We start from the raw sequence: 21,255 nt of genomic DNA, 5'->3' as shown, positions 1-21,255 counted from the left end.
ACATACTTCTGGATCCACAAAGCCAAACCAGAGCGCTCAGATTTTTATCAACATTGCACTATCCTCTAATACTTGACTTGCTGCTCCTTATTTCCTCAGTCCTCTTCCTCAATAAACATTGTACACACTGAATATGCCTGTAAGTTTGGCTTTTAGGCTCTGCAATTGATTAGTCACATCTAAAGCATCCTTACCTCTATGGAGGTTCACCATGACAGTGTTGCACTTGTCAGACAAATGCAAAGCAGCTTCATCTAAAATTATCCTAAGAGATAACAAGATAAAATTAAAATGCAAGAGAAATGCTGTGCAATTAGTAAGTCAAAAGAAATTAGTGTATAAAAAATATTTAAAAACACAAATATACCTAGCATAAATCCAAACTCTTCACTTTAATCTTTCCTAATTCTCACATCTATTGACAATTAACTACTCTAAGATATTTTCCCAATTGCTAATTATATACTTCTTACACTTCAATTTATATATTTGATCCTTCCTAGAATAGGAAATAATGCCTTAATCCTTAACACTTGTTTCTATTTCTGTCTTTTCCTCTTCTTAATGAAGTTAACAGAACATTTGTTTCTAACGTCACTTAAAAGGTTTTATCAATAAAAACAAGCAACTTCATAGATATTTCACAACAAAACAGGTAAAACAGAATGAATGTTGAGCTGAAGTTACAGATATTTTCATTAGTCATTAAATATTCAATTAGTTAATACACTGTCTCCAAGTAACGTATTATAAGAAATCTTAAGGTCTTACTAATACATAAAATAGGCATAACTTCATTTCAGGGCATTCCAATCTTATTAAAAATGCAGAACTGCTTGTTGTAAAAAGGAAACAATCCAACTAAAAAGTATAAACAAACAAAATTATTTAACCTAATAAAACAGAAGGATTACATGTGACCAAATTGTATTTCAGAAGATGGAAACCAGTGTAGTCATTTACACAACATTAATGCTTCTGAGGCCAAAAAAGCAGATAGGCATTACAAGTTGTACAGGAGCTTACATGATTCACAATCATCTAAATCATACCTGAGAGTAGAAGAGGATTTATCTACAGCAACACTGCTGGAAATGCTGAAAGTTTCAACAGTAAGTAGAGATCTGACTGGCAAAAACAAGGGCCTAATAACAAACAAACAAAAAAAAAACAAATTAGTGCTCTGTACCTATCTGGAAGTTCACTCAAAGCGTGATAGATTACCCAATTCCATCTTCCCAGACCTAGGCAAGTCATATCCTACTTTAAATTCCTTCCAGTTAAGGGATTTCTGTTAAGTACATTTTTCAAAAGTGCCTACATAAATACTATTTATAGTATGCAAACTTGAACATTCCTGAACAGTAAGTACATAGTTGCAGTGCCAAGTGACACACTTGCGTTTTACTTACCTGTAATCAAGAGCACAACTCCACAGATGGACATGAAAAGTTGTAATTGTAGCTGGAGGATTATATCCCAGAACAGGCTCATCAGAAATATTCAAAAAATATAAAATCTAAAAATCACAAACATATTAATATTTCAATATCTATTAAATTAACAAACAACTAACTACACATCACAGAAGAGAAACTCTGTAACAGGTATGACAATGAAATGTTAGATTAGTAGAAGAAAAAGGTGTGAACAGTCTCAGATATTTAATGATGCTTACTCAATATCTTTATAGAGAGGAGCATGGAATGAAAGCAACACAAAAAACAAACAAACACAAACAAACAAAACAAAACAAAAAAACAAAACAAACAAAAAAACAAACAAACAAAAAAAAAAACCTCAAAGGTATGGAAAAGCCCAATCCACATACACTCAAGTGGCTCCTTGTAACAGAGCTTGATAATGCTTTTTAAAACACTGCCCAAATATATAGTCTTATCCATCCCTCTTTGTAGCTGTTATTACAGTGTTTGCATTTTCCTTGCTCTCTCTCTGAAAAGTTCACTTTTCTTGTAACCCTCTACATTGTGCAAATTATCTTCAAGTGGGCGTGGGAAATACACTCAGAACCATGTGCCCATTCATTGTGTAAACAGCTTTTTCATGTACTACAGCATAAAACTAGCTGTTATACTCCTCTAGAAGATCTGTCATAGTTCCCTCTACAATATGTTACACTAAAAAAAGTTGTTAAAATATTCTAAGCCTGGGGTATACCATTACTGCTAGTCTTTTAATTTTTTTCTTCTTACTACCTCTTTGGACATTTTTTTATTTGATCCCTCCCCCTCCAGAAAATATTGCCTGTGATGCACTTGGGTATTTTACTTGAGGAAAACTTCATAGAGCAAAGAAGCAACATGGTGTAAAGCAGGCTACACAAACCCACAAGAATATTATGCTGAGGAGAAAATAAAGCACAGCAGAGTCCAAAGTCCCAAGTTCAGCTCCACATAGTTATACAGTAACAATGCACATAAAAATCAGTATATTATACAGACTGGAGGATAAACAGGAGAAGCTTGAGTGTCAAGGGTTACTATCTGTAATCCAGTATGGGACAGGTACATTCAACAACACTGCTCCTATGCGAATGGCATGTGCTGCCTCGTGAGCACACACACAGACCAAGGGGCTCAGCCCTGGCTGCAGTGCTCTATCCCTGCATCCACACCTATGACTACATCCTTCTCATTCAGAAATGTTTGCGTAAACTGCTGCTCACTGCCTCACTGAAGTCCTCCAGTACTGCTATTCCAGCAAATACAAAACAGGAAATGTACAACTGAGAAATGAGACTTGAGCGATGAAGTCAGCAGAAGGGAAAAATACAGAAATGCTTTCAGAACTGCAAATAGCATGTTTGCTGGTTTTGAGGGTATTTTTAACTTCAGGATTATTTGTGTACTTGAATTGTATTGGAGATTTTTCATCTGACTTTTAAACAAAACCCAAAACCCCGACACAATGAAGTAAACTCCCCCGAAAGAGCCACCCTGACATGTTATGGGCAGAAAGTTAGGATGATGAGAGGAATCAAGTGAATAGACAAGAAATAATTTAAAAGATTATCATCTGTCAATGGTCTCAAAGAGAAATAGGAAAGAAATAATAACACTTTCAAGAGCAGAGTATAATAATACAGCACGGCCCAACATCAAGGTTTTCAATCAAGATTTAGCTTGATAGTTAGGGCAATGAAATTGAAGATGTAGTCAAGGAAACTGTAGCAACCTAACCTGTTCATGCCAGCTTAAACCTGAAGGCAGCACTCGGTGCTGAAGGGTGGCTCCTCGTAGTCCAACAGCGACCAGAAATTCCTGCACAACAAAGTTGCAAGACCTGGCTTATAAGGAAACACATGTAACTATTTCACACCTAGACTATGAAACAGTGTCATCCTTCTGCTCCACAAAACCTCCTGGTGTCCAGAAAAACCCTGCTTCCCAATACACAAACCCTGGATAACACAGTACCATACTTTTTCCAACAGGATAGTGTAGAAATGGCAGCTTTGTGGTGGTGGTGGGAAGGAAGGCTGCCGGTACACTAACTCTGGAATTCAGCACAAATTACCAGGAGTATTATCCCAAAGTAGCTCATGTGAGGAAATTGAATCCCCACATTTTGCTGGTCTACAGAACCCTTCTTTAGATAACTCAACCAACTAGTTTGTACCACTAAGCTAAGACGTCATCTTTCAGCCTAATGATTGCTACTGTCATTTACCAGTACCATTCCAAATAGGTAAGCAAAGGCTGCCTATTAAATGACACTGCTAGTTAACTGCAGTGTAACTCTATAGTTGCCCAGAGAAACTCCATAAAAACAAACAAAAGAGGTCAACTATTCAAAAAATGCATTCAATAAAGAAATAGCATAATCATCAAAGTGAAGTATTGGAAGAATTAGTAAATTAAGCTGCTGCTTAAACTTTATAACCTATCCAAAAGATTCTAACAGAAAATTATAGTTTGAAAATGAGTGTATTAGAACTATATGGTTTCTTCATCTACAACCCTTCTAACTCCATGTCTAGAAGCTTCCATACAAACTGAGATAACTTATGAAAGTACAAATAACACTAACCTTTGTATTGCTCTCTATTTTATCCGACTGGATTTTGACTGCAACAGTCAGCATACTTGGGCTATCCACCCCTACACCATCTGAAGTAGTCCTACTAAGACCATCTTCTTCAGAGAAACAAATGGTAGGCTCTAACCAATGGGGCCGTATCGTGCTGGGCAGTCGCACTTCAGAGGAAGGGACGACTCCATCTACCAAACCTGCAAAGGGATTTTGGAATGAATTACCAAAGCTGTTACTGATGAAGTATTAAGGAAAATGCTTTTTATGCTTAATGCCTACAAAATTACTTTAATTACCAAAGTTAGTCATGCACAACCAAGAGCTGTGAAGGGAAGGTTATGGGTGATTCAATATTTAAAACCACAGTTCCAGCTGCAATCTTCAATGTGGCTATTAAGGATTGAGTTTTTTATTTGCCCAACAAAATAGCAAAGTTGGAATAAAGCACAGAAATCTCCTACAGGTTACATGGAGGAACATATGTTTCCTCTTCATTTTATGAGAGAGTGCCAGGCTAACATCTAAACACACAATAACTTAGCCTTGCACAGAAACATGAGTACCACTGATTCAGAGGCATCTGAGGGGGAAATCAAAGGGTTTAACTGCTACAGACATACACAACACAGTCAAAATTCTTCACCTGTGGACTACAACTAGCTATTCACAAAAAAACACAGGAGCCACTGGTAATCTGTAGCTTTTTCAATTAAACTACCAATAACATGTAGGAAGGGTGTATTTTCATAATAAAGAATAGGCTGTACAGCTAATTTGCCAGAGGATTTGCAGTATCTTTAAAGACTGGCAGTTGTCTGGAAAGTTGGAGCTAAAGTGTAACTAAATACAGCTATAATGAAGTTGCATTACTGTAGTACTTAGAAACATTAGCCATAAATTATATTCGTTGTGCCAAATGATACACTATGACAGAGAAAAAAAATACAGCCTTGTTCCTAAAAAGCTTCAAGCTTAGTTAATTTCAAATTTAGTCCCAAAGCCACCTCAATCCCATCCTTACCTTGATGATATAAATTGAGACTGCTAGAATGGACACAAACATAGTGTCTGTCCTCAAAGCCTTCGTATTTAGTCACACTAAAAAGGGAACCACTGTTGAATTCAAACCAAAACTCGCCATATTTTCCTTCCAGTGTATTTCCATCATCCTGCTGAAGGAAGAATAGAATAGATAAAATTATTGTTTGCTAACAGTTTGCTGCATTTAGGCAGTCTAAACTAACACAACACTAGCTACCAATACATGTTTTCCTGCTTGCATTTCCATTATTCTCACATAGAAGCAGAAGCAAAGTAAACAGAATTTGCAAAATACTGTGCTGCATTACTGCCTAATTACAGCAGTATAAAGATTACAGAATAACGGTTTAAAACACTACCTCCTTCCAGGTAAGTGCATACAGCATGAAGGGGTTCCACAGTCAAAGCAACAAAAAAATTGTTCCAGCCCCAGTGCCTCACCTTTACATCTGTGAATATTGACACTAATCCATGTGTCACATTTAGCAGAACAGACAGAAAGCTCTGTGAGTTCTTATTCTGTGAGTCAAGCTTTTTCCTCCTGCGCGAACGATAGCTCGGATCAACAGTGGAATAATACTGCAGTGTTTCTTCCTCAGATCCACTTTCATCATCTAAAAGATAAAATGAAGAACAACTCATTCTCCAGCTAGTACACATATTATGCCAATAACTCGTTGTTTCTCATTGGTAATGCAATTCAATTTCACACTTATTTTACCCAATTAAACAGTAATCTACCTTTTTTTTTTCTTGGTTTATGTTTTCCCGTAAGTTCACAAAATCTTTCCACTAACACCTTAATCACTTCAGCCAATTATGCTTCTAAAGCACTATAGTTCTAGATGATTTATCAAGTGTATTACCATAATGAACTGCAGATTTAAATTGACTAAAGCTGTCTTTACTGAAGGTGTTGATGAGCTGGCTGGCCACAGACAGTCCAACCCCATAAGAAAGGTTTTCAAATGTTTCTACAGGAGATGGAGCTGTGGGTTCCCACAACAATAAATCATTGCTGATCCTAGGAAGAAATACATTATCAGTACACAAAATATATTACTATATTCCCATTTTGTATTAAGTCAATCTAGCATAATTCCTTTGCAGACTTTATATAATAAGATATCCATAAACAAGATAGAGAAAATTTCAAGAGCACAAGAAACAATAATATATTCATGAGTAAAAGCAATAAAAAATAGAAGTAACTTCTATTCTGTAATTATGGCATGCACATATCAAAGTCTAACATGTGACAGTGACACAAAAGCCTCTATAAGTAGGTATCTATTAGCTCAGCAGATTGGAGGGGGTGTTGAGAAACCCCTATTTTGATCACATCAATTTTCAACTAAGTTGCAGGAAATATTCATTCTTTTGATTTCAAGGGAGTGTGTCTGTCAGGGTAAAGATATGCATGACATTCAGTACAGAAGTATTCCAACAGAATATTCAAAGGAAGGTTCTGCTTTGTCACTTTGGAAGTGAAAATACTCATAGTAAAGTAACACCTATCAGAAACTAAAATAGACCAGCATCTCTCTGGCGTACTACATAGCACAGTAACAATCTAGTAGTATTTTGTTGTTTTTCAGACAGCAAACTAACAAATAAATGGTGAACACCCATCTGTAAATTGGGCTTGCTTTCTCTACATTTTTATAAACATTTGTAAGCCTTACAAAACTGGATTTGGGGGCTTTTTCTGACTGCCTTGCAAGCTCTAGATTTTTAGATGGAAAGAATAAAACTCAGCTCAACTTTTTAAGTATAATAATCTGTTTAAAGAAGAAATCAGAAAGATTAGAGCAAAATGAAACCATGCACATAGACCTGAACAAAGTATTCAATGAGAGCCAAAGACTATTTAGCTTCACTCTTTGTTCACAAAATCTGCCAAACACTTTTTAGCAGACAGCTGCCATGGCACCAATCAGATGCATGACACAATGGTGCCATATTAACTTGGAAAAATATTTATATAGCACTTTGTGGTTTTAAATAAACTATACAAATGAGTTCCTGCTATACATGCTTAGACAATTGCTTTTATCAAAAGTGACACAGAACTAAGAGTACAGGTCATGATAACCAAGCAAAACAATTATACTTGCCTATTGTAAAGTTTTTCATAAAAGCTTTTGTTTGGTAATGTTAAGTGAATGTTTGGTAACATGAGTTCCAGTACATAATGAGAATTGCTAATCGTTTTATCCTGAAACTCAGTCATTTCAACTACATCTCCTGGCATCACCATCTGAAAGAAAAAAAAAATTAAGTTAAAAAAACCCAACCAAAACAACAACAAAAAGAGACAATCAAAAAAATCCCCCCCCAAAAAAATCATAAGTGGAAGCCAGAAGTTGCATGTAAAGTAGTGAGAAGGTATTATTTTTTCTATCACAAGCACAAAGCAATAACAAAATTTTATAGTACCTCTTCATTTTCAAACATGACCCTACGAGAAGAAAATGGAGAAGGCTCTGGTCTTCTAATATCACAGACATCTTTCAAAGAATGAGACCCTCCTTCTTCTTCCTCTTGAAAGTTATTATCACCTTCTTCCTCCTCAGCTGCTATCCTCTCCAGAATAGAGTGCACAGCCAGAGGGTTTATTTTCAATACAATCCTGACATTGGAGAAGTTATGCAGAATAAGTAATTGGAGATGGTTATCATGTTTATATTTATGTTCTGTCACATGTCCACTAGTTCTACTGGCTTGCCATTAAATACATATAGATTAAATAGCTCAGAAGTCCAGGGACTTTCTCATTAGATAATAACATATTTTATTACCCAAAGCAATACTACTAAGAAAAAAAACTAACTTATACACACAAAGGGACATGCGAAAGCTACCATCAGGTGAAAATGTTATGTGTCTGCTTTATTCAACTCCATCAGGTGACCATATAGGAGACGTAAGAAAAACCTAGCACCCTCTCAAAATAAAGCTTGTTTCAGTAGACCATTAACAGCTATTAAAAACACTCCACTGCACAGTGTAGCCTCTTACATTTAAACACTGTTATAGAAAAACTTATTTGAGCCATTATGAAAGAAAAAATGTCCATATAAACTTGCTGTCAGAAACCCATTGAATTTTGTGGCAAAAAATGTACACAGCAAATTCTGCAGCAAATTTAAAATTGCATCTTTAAACATTTCATTACATGCTTCAGCTGCCAGGTTCTTCTCTTCAGTAAGTCTGAAGTACTGTATTGCCTTACATGTGGTATAAGCTGCAATAATTCAGTCACAATATAGTTATTCTTACTATTCTTATGGCTTATATTATTTTGAGGCAAAGCTCAGCTAGAATGGGCTTTTTGGTATTCAGTCATGAATGCTGAAGAAAAAGTAAAGCAAAAAAATGGAAAAAGTCTCAAGTCTCTAATCATTTACCTAACTTGCACTGAAATTTACTCTCAAGTCTATGCAGAAGCCATTATATATTAAAAACCATGTTGCATTATTATAAATGTGGAAGTTCCAGGGTTTCTTTATATAAATTCTTGGGGTCTTTTCAATAGTTACATACTCTTTCTTTGCAAATTATTTTCAGTCATTTACCACACAGGCATTGTGGATTAAAATTAGAAAAACAACAGTGCTTCATAAAAATTTAATCAATCCACATTAAAACCACGAAAATTTATTTTACCGAGGCCAGTCAAAATTGTCTGATGATGATGTCATATCTCCATCTGTGCCACCTGACACCTGAAAAAATTTGACTGGTGTTTCTGCATTAGCTTCTTCAAATGAACCTGAACAGAAAGAGATGTTTTAGAAATTAACAGAGGAATGAGAACTGCTAACTTCAGGTTAGCCACTCTTCTTAGGCTGGAGTCTAACAAGACTAACTAGTCGATGCTACTTACTAAGCTACTTAGGCAAAGTTTGTCATCTCTTCTTCCAAACAATTAATATTAATTTTTAGATACAAAAATTATTTCACATTATTTTCTAGCTAGCAGTAGTTAGAAAATCAGATTTTCTAATACATAGATATCTGTATTTACATTCATAGCATCACTCTATGTTGTCACAGCCTTGATTAAATACACAAAATGAGACAGCAGAGAAGATTGCAAATATCAACCAGTCTCATAGATTTATTACTTTAAAAGATATTAGAGGCATGAAATTATTAAAGTTTTTCAGTTATAGTTATTTAGGGAATCAGTCTCAGCATCACAGCACTTTTAGGGTTGAAAAGGACCTCTGGATATTACCTAATCCAACCCCTCTGCCAAGGCAGGGTGACCTAGAGCAGGTTACAGAGGAACACATCCAAGGTGGGTTCTCAATGTCTCCAGACAAGGAGACTCCATGACCTCCCTGGGCACCTGTTCTAGTGCTCAGACACCCTCAACATATAGAAGTTCTTCCTCATGTTAATGTGAAATTTCTTGAGTTTCGGTTTATGGCCATTGCTCTTTGTCCTGTCTCTGGGCACCACTGAAGATGCCATCCTCTTGGCATCTGTCTTTGAGATATTTATTTAATTATGAGATCCCCTCTCAGTCTCCTCTAGACCAAACAGGCCCAGCTCCTGCAGCCTCTCATCATATGAAATTATCTCATTATCTTTGTGGCCTCCACTGGACTCTCTCCAGAAGCTCCTTGTCTTTCCTGTACTGAGGAGCCCAGAACTAGACATACAGTCTCTCCTCTTTGTAGTATTGTTTCGACTTATGTTGGTACTTAGTACAGAACACAAGACTACAGTAGAGGTATCATATCTACTCCAAAATTCGGTGGGAAGACACTCCCTGGCATAGGTCCTCTCATATGGAGTTTCTCTCAACTACACAGTACCTAGGAAAATAAAAAAGGACTTTTGAATGTAATATTAACATTCTTACCAGTTAGCTCTTTAAAGGTAAGCTCTAATTTAACTTGTTCTGGAGTTGACCCTCCTAGAAATTCAGTTTTAAATTCCATATCTGTAAATTCAAGATGAAGAATCTCCTTCTGAAGTGACTTCTTAAACCATGGTCCTCTTTCCTGATCTGACCGTAGATCAGGTATTGGGAAGCGAACAGAGAGATTTAATGCTGGGGCAGTGACTTGAACTGAAACTCTACAGTTTGCAGGAGTATGTGAATCATCCAGAAAGACTTCAGTAAATGCTTTATGCTAAAAAAAAAAACAAACAACAAAAAACAAAACACAAAACACAAACCAGAGTGAACAAAAAACCCCATTGAATTAGAGAAAATAGCATAAAAAGTGACTATGAGGAAAGCTTTTGATTATGCAATATCTGAAAATGAAAAATATTTATGTATCACAGAAAAAACACATCAAGACCAACTGCTACTGCTCTTAGGATATTTTTCTGTTATTGGTGTCGTAAAGATTCTACTTAGAAGTCAAGTTTTTGCAGAGATTAGTAATCTTTAAAAAAAAAAAGCAAGCTATTTTTGCATTTTTTTTTTCCTCTTAAATTAGGTAGTGAGAGTACTAAACAATACTCAGCTGCAGTTAGGAAATACCGTGTCCCAGACACTTGTTTAAAAATTGCTGTTGTTGAAAAACATGTGCATCTGTCCCTTTCAGGAAGTCAGAGTGTCCAGCTCCTGTCACTTTCACATCCTTCATATCTTCCCCTTTTTGTTGATGATTAAAAGGAATCAAACTTGCAAGACAATTATATTTACAGAACTGATTGATGTCTTACATTTTTTTAAAATAAAGATTCTCCTAAATAGTTGTGAAAGCTGATTTTTTTGTAATCAGTAAATGCAGCAATAAACTTAGATGAAGATTTTTGTGGCTGTGCAGAAACTCAATTAATTGCATTTATTATTCCTCAAGTATTTTAAGAAAAGTTTATAAGTTTAATGCTATTGTGACAACCCGAACCAAGGCAAATAAGCCTCAACTTCTTTCTGTTGGTCCCAGATCACTGGAATGCAATGCACATGCCCCCCATTCTCTCTGTCATCTACCCCAAAAGCAGAGGCAACTAGTCTGCTTGTGACAACTAAAGATTTCAACATAGAAGTGGAATTGTTAGCCATACTTTATATCACCTGCTGGAGATGATGATGGGACAGATTAGGGAAGAGAAGTCAGTCAAGATTACTCTTTTTTGACCAGTTCTCCTTGCTTCAAGAAGCTGAGAACTTATGTAGTTTGTGAGGCATCTACTACTGTCTTTCAGTCTGTTTTCAAGCACACAATCACTGAATGCAAAATGGGACTCTGTCAGACAGCTACTGCTCTGTGTCAAATTGGAAAAAAACCAAACCAACCCCAGTCAACCAACCAACAAAAAAAACTCTCACACTGAAAAAAAGCACCTCAGTCACCACAAATCAATCAGAACCAGCAATCTCAGGCTTACTGTCACCCTGACTTCCTCCTGCAAAAAAACTCCAGCAAGTTTATTAATCAATTTCACTTTAAACTTACCAGACTTATGTGCTTATTGTAAGAAGCATACATGTGAGATGCCATCATCTCCACTGTAGTTAGTTTCTGGGGTTGAAGTAAGGAATTTAATCTGTCTACAATGCTAATATCCAGCTCACAAAACACTGGACTTAACTTTATTTGTAACTCTGCTTTCTGTGGAACAGAACTGAGTCTCCCTTGACTACCCTGAAAAGAAAGAGAAAAAGCACTAAAATCTTCAACAAAACAGTGAAACAAATTCTAGTAAGTAGGAGTTAAGAACTTTGTTTTACAATCAAATTTCTGTTCAAATGAACCAAATTAGAAAAAGGTTATTGTACAGAAACTTAAACTTTCTCATCTCCCACCTTACCTGAGGTCCTCTATTATCTAAATGCTTATAATGCAGCTGAAGGCATGGCATAGAATGAGAATCATTTCTTTCTTCAGAATGAAATGTCAGCAGCTTCAGAAAAAAAAAATAGTTAAAAATGCTTAATAAATAAGAAGGAAAGACTTACCACAGGAAAATACAAATATAACATTTTACCTAGAACAGACAAGTAACCCCAAACTGAAGTCAGTGAACTGAGCCCCAGCTCAACTATTTACTCAATCCACATATTCAGCTACCTTACTGGATGTCTCTGACCATTAAAAGAGCTGGAAGAATAATCACCACCACAAGAAACCTTTGCATAGCTTAACTCCATTGCTTGGTTTTTGGAAAATGTTTACTTTAATGCTCAAACCATGCTAAGCATATTTAAAAGCAGTAAATAACAAAGTTTGGCTATTTGGCACTGTTCCTGCCAGGTATGACAAAAGTTGGGTTCACTATTTCAGCTCAGAATTAGAATTTTATCTTAAAACTGTAACACATTTTTAAAACTAAAAAATATTAAACATGTAAATTACATCCATTTTGAAATCTAGCATTCTCAGTTCTGCAATTAACATTTCTTTCTTATGGAACTCCTTTTATTTTTAACCTACCTCTGTATAGTGAGGCTGCATGGAATGAGAGTCAGTAGAAAAAAGGCATTCCAGGAACTCCATATCGCCAATGGACAAGTCAGTACTAAAACTTCGAGAGGCAATTCTTTGTCTCTGCTCATAAGACACTTTGATGCCAGTACCTATAAACCTGGATCATTGAAATAATGAATTATTAAAAGTAGCAGAAATCAATAACAATGATGAAAAGTCAAGACTTAAGTACGCAAAAAAAGGATCGCTACAATCCTTTTAAAATCATTAAAACACCATAACTTCTCCAAATATATGAAAATATCTAATTATAACAGATTTAGCAACAAAAACAACGAAGTGCATGTAACATAATCAACAATGGTCAACACAGAAATTTGTAAAGAACATTTTAAGCATCTAACCTGAGGTGCAGTTCATATAAAACTAACATCCCTTCATAGACAACAAGGCAGTCAAATGTCTCAAAATCTCTAAATTACATACAGTATATACACCCTTAAATATTTTACTTCATACACTGTACTGAGATGGTAAAAATTTCTGAAAAAAAAAAAAAAGACAGTTGCCTGACTTTATTATCTTGTTCTCACTTAGGCTTTGTCCCTACTGATAGCATATTTCACGTTAAGTAAAACCCTAAGTTCCTTCAAGCAGTAATCATTATATTGGAATAACAGCAGTTCTGTAAACACAGTTATTTCTAAAGAAATAATTTACTTAATGATTCTTGCCTCCCTAGGATTCCATTGTAGAATCTGTACCTAATTTAATTAATGCATTAAAAAACTAGGTGATTAAAATGTTTATTCTCCTTTCTTCTTTTGTTTTAAATTTTTTTAAAAAGATGTCTTGGACAACAGATGTCAAAATTCAAGACTATTTTGAAATTAATAAAGAAGTCTAGTGCAATTCAAATATTAACCGACACAATTCCTATGGAAATAAACTTACTTTATTCAAATTTACTTAAAATATATTTTTGTTAATTATATTTATTAATAAGCAAAGTTATACCTAAGGTGATCATGAGAACAAGCTTCTGCAAAAACTTCTCGGAAGGACAGAAAATCTTCTGTTGAAAACTTAACTGGCTCAATCTTTTCTATTCGGGCAAAGAAATCCCGAGCCATTGGTGTCAATGGGTTAAGGTTCAGTGAACTTTCAGGTGGGGGTAAAGGGTCAATATGAAGTACAGACACTGAGAAAGTTCCAACTGCCAGTCTAAAAAGTAGCTCAGGTCTGGATTCATCCACAGAAACAGATCTGGATGGAATAGCTGAAATACAAAATTAAGTTCACGTAATTTTTCAGCAATAATACATTTATAAAATCATCTTACTTTTGATTTTCATTTCTTTTTACCAAGTTGCTGCATAACAATTCATTTTCATTATTATCTAGGAAGAACTATCTATCTGTTGTTACTTACATGTCCTTCTTAAGGAAGTTTGGTGAACCATATTGGCTGTTAGTGAGGAACCTCTTGGAGGCTGTAATTCTTGTTTGTTACGATCAAGAAAATCACCCCAAGTTGGTTGCAGCTAAAACAAAATATATATGACCTTAGATTTGCAAAGAGTTGTTAGACATTAGATCAAACAAACAATAATGCCAATGAACAGAAAACTCTAACATGCATTAAAAAAATCACCAGCATGCCATTTCATGAAGAATTAGTGCTCATCTTATCAATGCAGGCATGCTTTACTTTGAGATATGCTTTCTAATTCCACAGGTTCTTAAAGTGAAAGTTGCACTCCCCGTGAGCATATATTTTCTAGTTCCACAAATACTCTCCATGGTTTTCATTAAGGAAAACATTAGGTTCACAACAGATTTGGGAAAGATGGTGATAACAACAGCAGAGTTTTTATATTGCTTGAGGAAAGATTTAATACAACAATTTCACACAACATTGATCGTGTAGTCTATTTTAAAAGAAAACTAAGTGGTACACATGCAGTAATTAAAAAGAAAATAAATCACAAAGCATCCTAATTAAGCTTCACAGCATTTGAAAACACATTTCCTAGCTTAGTAGCCAAATAAATGAGAAAAATTCCAATACCGTTTCTATAGCAGAAAAGGAATACTATCAGCTCTAAACATCTCTATTTTTCTAGAATTTGGCAACAGCTCCTGATATTGTAAAGAATGCAGCAATTATGCAACAGCTTCAGACAGAAGTGTTAATTTCTAAAAGATTCCAAATGCAGTTAATACTATACCACTGTAGTGCTCAGTGGAGATCCTGCTGGTGTAGTTGTGTATGTACTGGTTAAAGACAAGTCCAGATCCATGGTTGGAGGATCTCCAAGAGGTGGAAGGGAGGAAAGGCTGTGGGACATGTCCATCTCAGCCATTGAGAAGAAAACTTCTTCCTCTAATAGAGAATCACAGATAGTAAAGAGTTATTTACTAATTAAAAAAAACTAAAACTTTATTTCTAACAGAAATGTATTCTTAAATCCAGAAACCTAACTGCTAGACAGAATAACCAGCTAAATATATCATTCACAGAAGTTTCAAGTTTTCTTGACATGAGACTAGTAGTGTCTACAGAGAGTTAAATAAAAATCAAGAGACAAAAACCCTCATGAATATTAAAACAGTTCATTACTCATTTTCATATTCAAGTTGGTATAATTTCTATAAATTGATACATTCTACTTTTGACAAATCAAAGTATTTCACATTAAAAATAATTAGCAAAAGAGTATTCACATAAATCAGATAAACACAACTATTATTCTAAATGTAATTTCCTCAACCACACATTTGAAAAGATTCCACACTGTATGTGCTTTTAGCATGTCGCACATTAACATAAACTGAACAGCTTTAAGGAAATACTGAATCAAGTCCAGCCTGATACCTAAACTAGTTATTTTTTTACTGAATTTTACCATTGATGGTATATAATTACTTCAGGTCAAAGCTATTTTAATACATAAATTGGTAAGATTAAAAGACAAACAATCAATTTAAACAAACAACAACAGGTTATTTGCTATTTTGCATCATCTTTTATACTTGCCACGACTAGAAGGCGTTCTGGCACTCTCTGTCTCATAGAAGCTTTGTTCAGATGATGCCCCTGCAGATAAAGACTCTTTCCTTAAATAACGTTTCAACTCCATCTGAATCCGATACTCATCCTCCTGTTGCATTGGCCGGTTCTTCCTGTCTTTATTTGACAATTCTATCCTGCTTAGACTCTCTGAATTCAAAAAAAGGACAGAAATCCTACTGTAATTTCCTTAATGGTATCCCTAAGAAAATTCAAAAATTAATCTGAAAATCAATCATTGGTGCATATATTTACATGTGTAGCTATATACATGCCTGCTATATATCAGATGTGTATATTTGTGCATTTTGTTGGTTTGAAGGTTTTACTTGTTCAGAACAGATTACTCTCTCCTAGCATTTATTAACTTCACATCTGATGAAAATATTTCAAGGTTATATATGCAGTGTGTTGGCATATAATATGTACACATTTTTCTTCTCAGTCAGCTTTAGGGACTAAGGGCACAACCTCTTAATGATTTTCCTATTAAGGAATTATTGAAGTTTCAGGTTTGAAGATGACATACATGGTAAACTGTATATAATACTTCTCCAATTGTCCAAAAACTCTGAACACATCCAATAAAACAAGTACATCAGTATTAGAAGAATATTAAGCATCTGCCCAGGACATGACAGATCTTTCAGAAGATCTACCCTAACAGTGTTGTTACATAAAATAGATGAGGAGAACAAACCCAAACACTCTTATATTTCTACTGCAGTAGCTGAAACATTGCTCTTAATTCTTCACAAAAGCAGACAAACAAACTCAATTACAGTCTGTTCTATATTTTCTGTGCCTGTCACTAAAACATAGGACAAAGAAGCCAAGTTCCTCTTGTGAAACAGAAGCTACCAGAACCAGAATTTGTTGGGTCTCCTGGTTTTCTCCACCAGAATTTCCTTATTTCTTGTATTACTATACAGTCATGTGTCAAGCCTTGTCATTTTTTTTCATTACTACATGTACAATTTGCAACTGAAGACAATAAATAAATCACAGTCCTAACTCACAGCAGACACAAAGCATTTTACTAATATCAGACAGAAACTCATAATAATGTACCACCACATTTTTTTTTCAACTGAGGAAACTTTTTTATCTTGCAAAAATTATTTTTTTGTTTCTGGTAATACACATTTAACATTTACAGAATGTTCACTTGCCTGGTCCAGCAATAGCTGCTACCATGTCCAATAGAAGATGAACCTGCCTTGGTGACAGAAACAGATGTACAGAATCTATTTGTCCATCTATATCCAACTAAAAAGAAAAGGAAAGAATGCTGTCAAGAACACTGAAGGAATTTTTCTTTACATGACTTGAATCAATTATTTGGATAACAGATTTTTATGCCGGAAAGAATACAATCATTCCAACAGTATCTTCATCATTTGTACAACTAGGAACTAATTTTGTGTTTCCTCCAACCTGTAGCTTGGCAGCATAAATGCAGATGTGTCACTGACTATTAGCTTAAAATAAATACACAATCTCATAACAGAAAAATATCAACAATTCCCTTAACTGGCTATTTTTTTCCTTTACCAATTCCCAAAATAATCAAAAATAGATTTAGTTTTAGTTATTAATTAAGAGATATTCAAGTAAGCACCTTTTGAAATAAACCTTAAAACTATAAAAGATCTTCTGTTTATATATTTATACTTTTGAAATTGGCAGCATTTCTCTATTTCACACCAAGAAAAATGTTATTTTACTTTTCAAGGACTCTTCTTAACTAAATAAACAAGGACAGTTTAAGATTGACTAGAAATTACTGGACATTAAAAAACCTTTCTGTACTGCAGTAGAAACTTTATGCTTTCTATAAAATATGGTACACCATACAAAACAGGACAACAGCCAATTTAAAAACTGGAGCGAAGGGGAATATATTACACAGTTTTACTTGTATACTCACCACCATGTCTACTTGTTTTTTGAACACCTAAATTCAGTCTCTCTCTAACATCCAGGAATTCTCATTTAACAGATTTCGGTGTGTCCTGACTCATCTGGCTACCATAAAGATGTCTTTTTACACATATTTATTAGCTTAGAATGTAAAGAATGAACATGAAAACTATGGCAATTCTGTTCCCCTGAGAATATTACACCTTTTTCATATGTACTAGGAAAAAAAAATTACAGAACTATTCATTTAGTTAAAGACCAGGAAAGGATGACTAACCTTAGCTCCAGGAAGTACTTCATTTTGCTTTAATGTTAGGCTTAACTCCATTCTACCAATCAGCTTACAGATCTGCACAGGGTCAGAAGGAGTAATTTCTGGCAAGTTTCTTGTTAATTGTGGATGTGGCTCATAAATGATTTTTGGATTCCAGCTGGGTGAAAGCTTTGGTTCAGTTGCCTTAAAAAGTTACAGATAAAGGAATAAGAACGTACCCCACTTCTCAAGAAAAAAAGGCAAAACAAGCATTTCAAATAAGCCTATCACACAAATAATCACTTTACAAACTATAAAGGCAAAGGCATTAAAAGCATGTATTGATAACTGTGAAAAAACAAGGCACATGGAATGTGAAGCATTAGGCCTTTTAAAGAAGAAGAGCAAGTTTCCACAGAATAGTGAATTGCAGGGTTCTTAAACTTCTAGTTCCTAAAGCTGCAACCAGATTCCAGTACATCCTAATTTCTACTCAGTCCTCAAGTCCATTTCCTTGTCTCTCCTCAAAATCAACAGGAACTGATTATAAAACTTTCCAAACACAGATTTAAGTTCAACTCCTGTATCCTTCAGAATTAATCTACTAGTGTAATTAATAATTATTAATATATTCCTTCAGCAATTTACATCCTTATATAATGTATTTATTTTTACCAGCTGTGTAGCTGAACACACTGGGGAGGACTTTGCCGACGCAGGAAACTCATCCCAGAAGAAAGAGACACCTGAGAGCTGCAGTAATTTGTGAGCAAAAGCTGTGGGTTGATGTACATTAATTCCAGAGCACTCATCTGCAGTTTCATCACAGTACATAGTTCTGGGAGGCAAAAGAAAGGAAATAAAGACAGTGGGTGCATGCAAATTGTTACTTCTCTTGTGCCTTTTAGGCTTTCAGTTTGTACATGGTCTCTCTGTACTTTTACAGTGCTGTTCACTGTCATGAAATGAAAACCCGCCCCTCTCTGGGAATGGGAGGAAATCTTAACTTTTCTATGGGACACCACCAGAAAACCAAGACATGCTTCCAGTGTGAACATATCCCAGAGAACATAATAACTTGAAGCTTATAAGTGTTTTAAACCAAATATACTTAATTAACAATTCTTGGTAAGCATCAGTTTTATTTGAAGCTCATCTCAATACTTTGCAAGAGAGTATGATTACACTCTCCCACAGGTTGAAAATAATCTGCATTAAGAACATGTACAGTATTCATGTTCAAAGTAATTACAGAATTCATACAGGCTCTTTTGAAAGCTCACATAGAACCTACATTTTTTTCAGGGTTTGGTTGGTTTTTTTTTTTAGGACTGTACTTTTTTTTCTAAAAAGATTTAAAGTGTCTTACTCAAAAGGGTCAGTTCCCTTTTTTAATTGCACACATGGTCAACAATATATATTGGCTGTTGAATGTCTGGAAAATGTTATTCATTAACCGTAGAAGTTGATGAAAATGTATATTGGGGAAAAAGCAGAACTTTTCTAATTTGATGGTTAAATAACTAGCATAAACACACTTAGTGGAATCTGAAGGCAATGCTCACTTAGCATCATAAAAGAGGTGCTCAAGAGTGAATGTCTAACTATATACTAAGAACATGTGTGTATGAGTAAAATGTATTTTACAGGAAGTGGCAAAAAGTGCATTGGGGAAAAAAAATCCACAGATTAAAAAAAAAAAAAAAAATTACCTTTCAACTCTGATTTCAAGTGCAGTTCCACTTTTAGAGTTTTCCGGCACATGTTCTATTCGTAACACAGTATCTAAAAAGGTAACTTTCACTCTTCTCAGAACTTAAAAGAGAAACAAAAAAAAAAATAGTGTAGACTATTAAGTCAAATTACTGAAGAATTGTCTTTGATTTTAAGCTCTCAATATTTATTTCAGTGGAAATTCAGTTGAGTTTAATAAGGTAACAAGACTTCAAAAGACAATATAAACTATTAAATGACCCATACATATATCTATACATACAACAGCTCTCTAAGGCTCAGACATTTGAGCAAGTGACAGTTCAAACCAAGTTTTCCTGTAGCTCAGAGTGGATGATCCTCAAGGAAAGCAACACCTTCATTGTGCACCATATGTCTGAAATATTAAGCACTGCTGCAGCAGCATGCTGCCTGGACCGAGTAATTCTGTCTTTAAATGGGACATTAAACATTTCTCTTAGCTCAGACATTTCTGCAGGTTCCCCACCACATAATATGGGCATAAGCCCTTAGTTTGTCCACTTAAAAAAACCACCTCCAACAAAAAACGTTTCTGAAGTAATTCTATCAACATGGTGTGATTATGGAGATCCATACAACATAACAGGTCACCTTTGCATAAACACAGCTGAAAAAACATTCTCCATTTCTCCTACAACAGCATCACTACTAGCAATGGATGAATTACACAGCCATCTCCAAAACTAAGACATGTCATCAATCCCTCAGGCACAGATTTTTTTTTTCCCCCACTTCAAAAACAAGATCACTTGTCCTGTATTTCTCTTTTGATTTTACAAGCAATGCTAACAAGTGAAAATAAGTCAGATAAGTTATGGTAGTTGAGATGCCATTTTGTAAAACTGAGACACAACATAAACCAATTAAATCTCAGATGTTAATTCAGATCTCAATAATTGATTCATACCTGTTTCAATAGTTTCTGCAAACTTCTCAAGTCCTTCAAAAGGCTGGGACCCTTCTCCTTGTTCATCTGTCAATTTTTGGCTAAGACACTCTTTTGCAAGCTGCATACTACTGGTCATAAAACTTGACCAATACATAGGTTCAGAACCAGATGCTGTGGAGTAAAATAAGTCTTAATAAATTAAATATGAACTTTATGAAACTATAAAGACAAAACAGAGCAATACATTTGGCACATCCAGAAAAGAGTTTCAGCAGCTTAGTAAGAAGTTACACTTAAAACCAAATTAGACTAGACTTCTTTAAAATTAATGTAATCTATTTAGACTGCACTGGTAAGATTCTGGTATTTGAAAATTCAGTATAAAAACAAGATGAAATAATTTCTGGAGTTCTTTTACTATATTGGTATGTTTTTTCAGGCAGAATTGGCAAAATGAAGTTAAGTCAAACTTTTAAGAATCATTTCAAAGTTTCTTATTCCTCTTGAAACATATCCTACATGGAGAAACATAAAGCAAGGTTTAAAATGTTACCTTACCATATTATAACAGGGTTTAAATGTCTAACACAGACCTGACATAGCAAATAAAACGTAATAAAATAGCCGGTATTAAGCTGAACAAGTTTTTCATCAGCCAGATTAATTTAATTGACAACACATTCCTATCAGCTAATGCCAAGGCCATTGTGAGCAAACACCATAAAACTATGGATTAGAAAAGTTAATCAAATTCAACTATCACACTCCAGTACAGGCAGACAAAAGTAAAACTAGCTCAAATACAAACATGTTAAACAGGCAAAACATTTCAGTTAAGCTTCAGGTCTGGAAACATCCACATGGT

General features: G+C 34.8%; 1 protein-coding gene across 2 annotated transcripts in view; it reads right to left on the bottom strand.

The window, feature by feature from the left end:
- Positions 1 to 21,255, bottom strand: part of ATG2B (autophagy related 2B) — a gene marked incomplete at its 5' end in the record, with an annotated part of 45,506 nt that overhangs the window by 19,369 nt on the left and 4,882 nt on the right. The window contains 24 exons of one of the 2 annotated variants that reach the window (XM_083863018.1): positions 195 to 265; positions 1,053 to 1,145; positions 1,413 to 1,519; positions 3,201 to 3,281; positions 4,051 to 4,250; positions 5,075 to 5,225; positions 5,536 to 5,708; positions 5,961 to 6,118; positions 7,212 to 7,354; positions 7,534 to 7,726; positions 8,764 to 8,869; positions 9,971 to 10,244; positions 11,526 to 11,714; positions 11,881 to 11,973; positions 12,504 to 12,654; positions 13,515 to 13,776; positions 13,930 to 14,041; positions 14,729 to 14,883; positions 15,538 to 15,716; positions 16,739 to 16,839; positions 17,771 to 17,950; positions 18,422 to 18,584; positions 19,459 to 19,561; positions 20,409 to 20,561. In XM_083863018.1, the coding sequence (XP_083719144.1) occupies positions 195 to 265; positions 1,053 to 1,145; positions 1,413 to 1,519; positions 3,201 to 3,281; positions 4,051 to 4,250; positions 5,075 to 5,225; positions 5,536 to 5,708; positions 5,961 to 6,118; positions 7,212 to 7,354; positions 7,534 to 7,726; positions 8,764 to 8,869; positions 9,971 to 10,244; positions 11,526 to 11,714; positions 11,881 to 11,973; positions 12,504 to 12,654; positions 13,515 to 13,776; positions 13,930 to 14,041; positions 14,729 to 14,883; positions 15,538 to 15,716; positions 16,739 to 16,839; positions 17,771 to 17,950; positions 18,422 to 18,584; positions 19,459 to 19,561; positions 20,409 to 20,561 (3,591 nt within the window). The remainder of the gene's footprint in view (positions 1 to 194; positions 266 to 1,052; positions 1,146 to 1,412; positions 1,520 to 3,200; positions 3,282 to 4,050; positions 4,251 to 5,074; positions 5,226 to 5,535; positions 5,709 to 5,960; positions 6,119 to 7,211; positions 7,355 to 7,533; positions 7,727 to 8,763; positions 8,870 to 9,970; positions 10,245 to 11,525; positions 11,715 to 11,880; positions 11,974 to 12,503; positions 12,655 to 13,514; positions 13,777 to 13,929; positions 14,042 to 14,728; positions 14,884 to 15,537; positions 15,717 to 16,738; positions 16,840 to 17,770; positions 17,951 to 18,421; positions 18,585 to 19,458; positions 19,562 to 20,408; positions 20,562 to 21,255) is intronic. The other variant, XM_083863019.1, reaches the window with a different exon arrangement.

This window comes from Zosterops lateralis, assembly GCF_965231275.1.
Source record: "Zosterops lateralis genome assembly, chromosome: 6".
NCBI lineage: Eukaryota > Metazoa > Chordata > Aves > Passeriformes > Zosteropidae > Zosterops > Zosterops lateralis.
The sequence above is the reverse complement of the archived record's forward strand: the minus strand, read 5'-3'. Positions and strand labels throughout refer to the sequence as shown.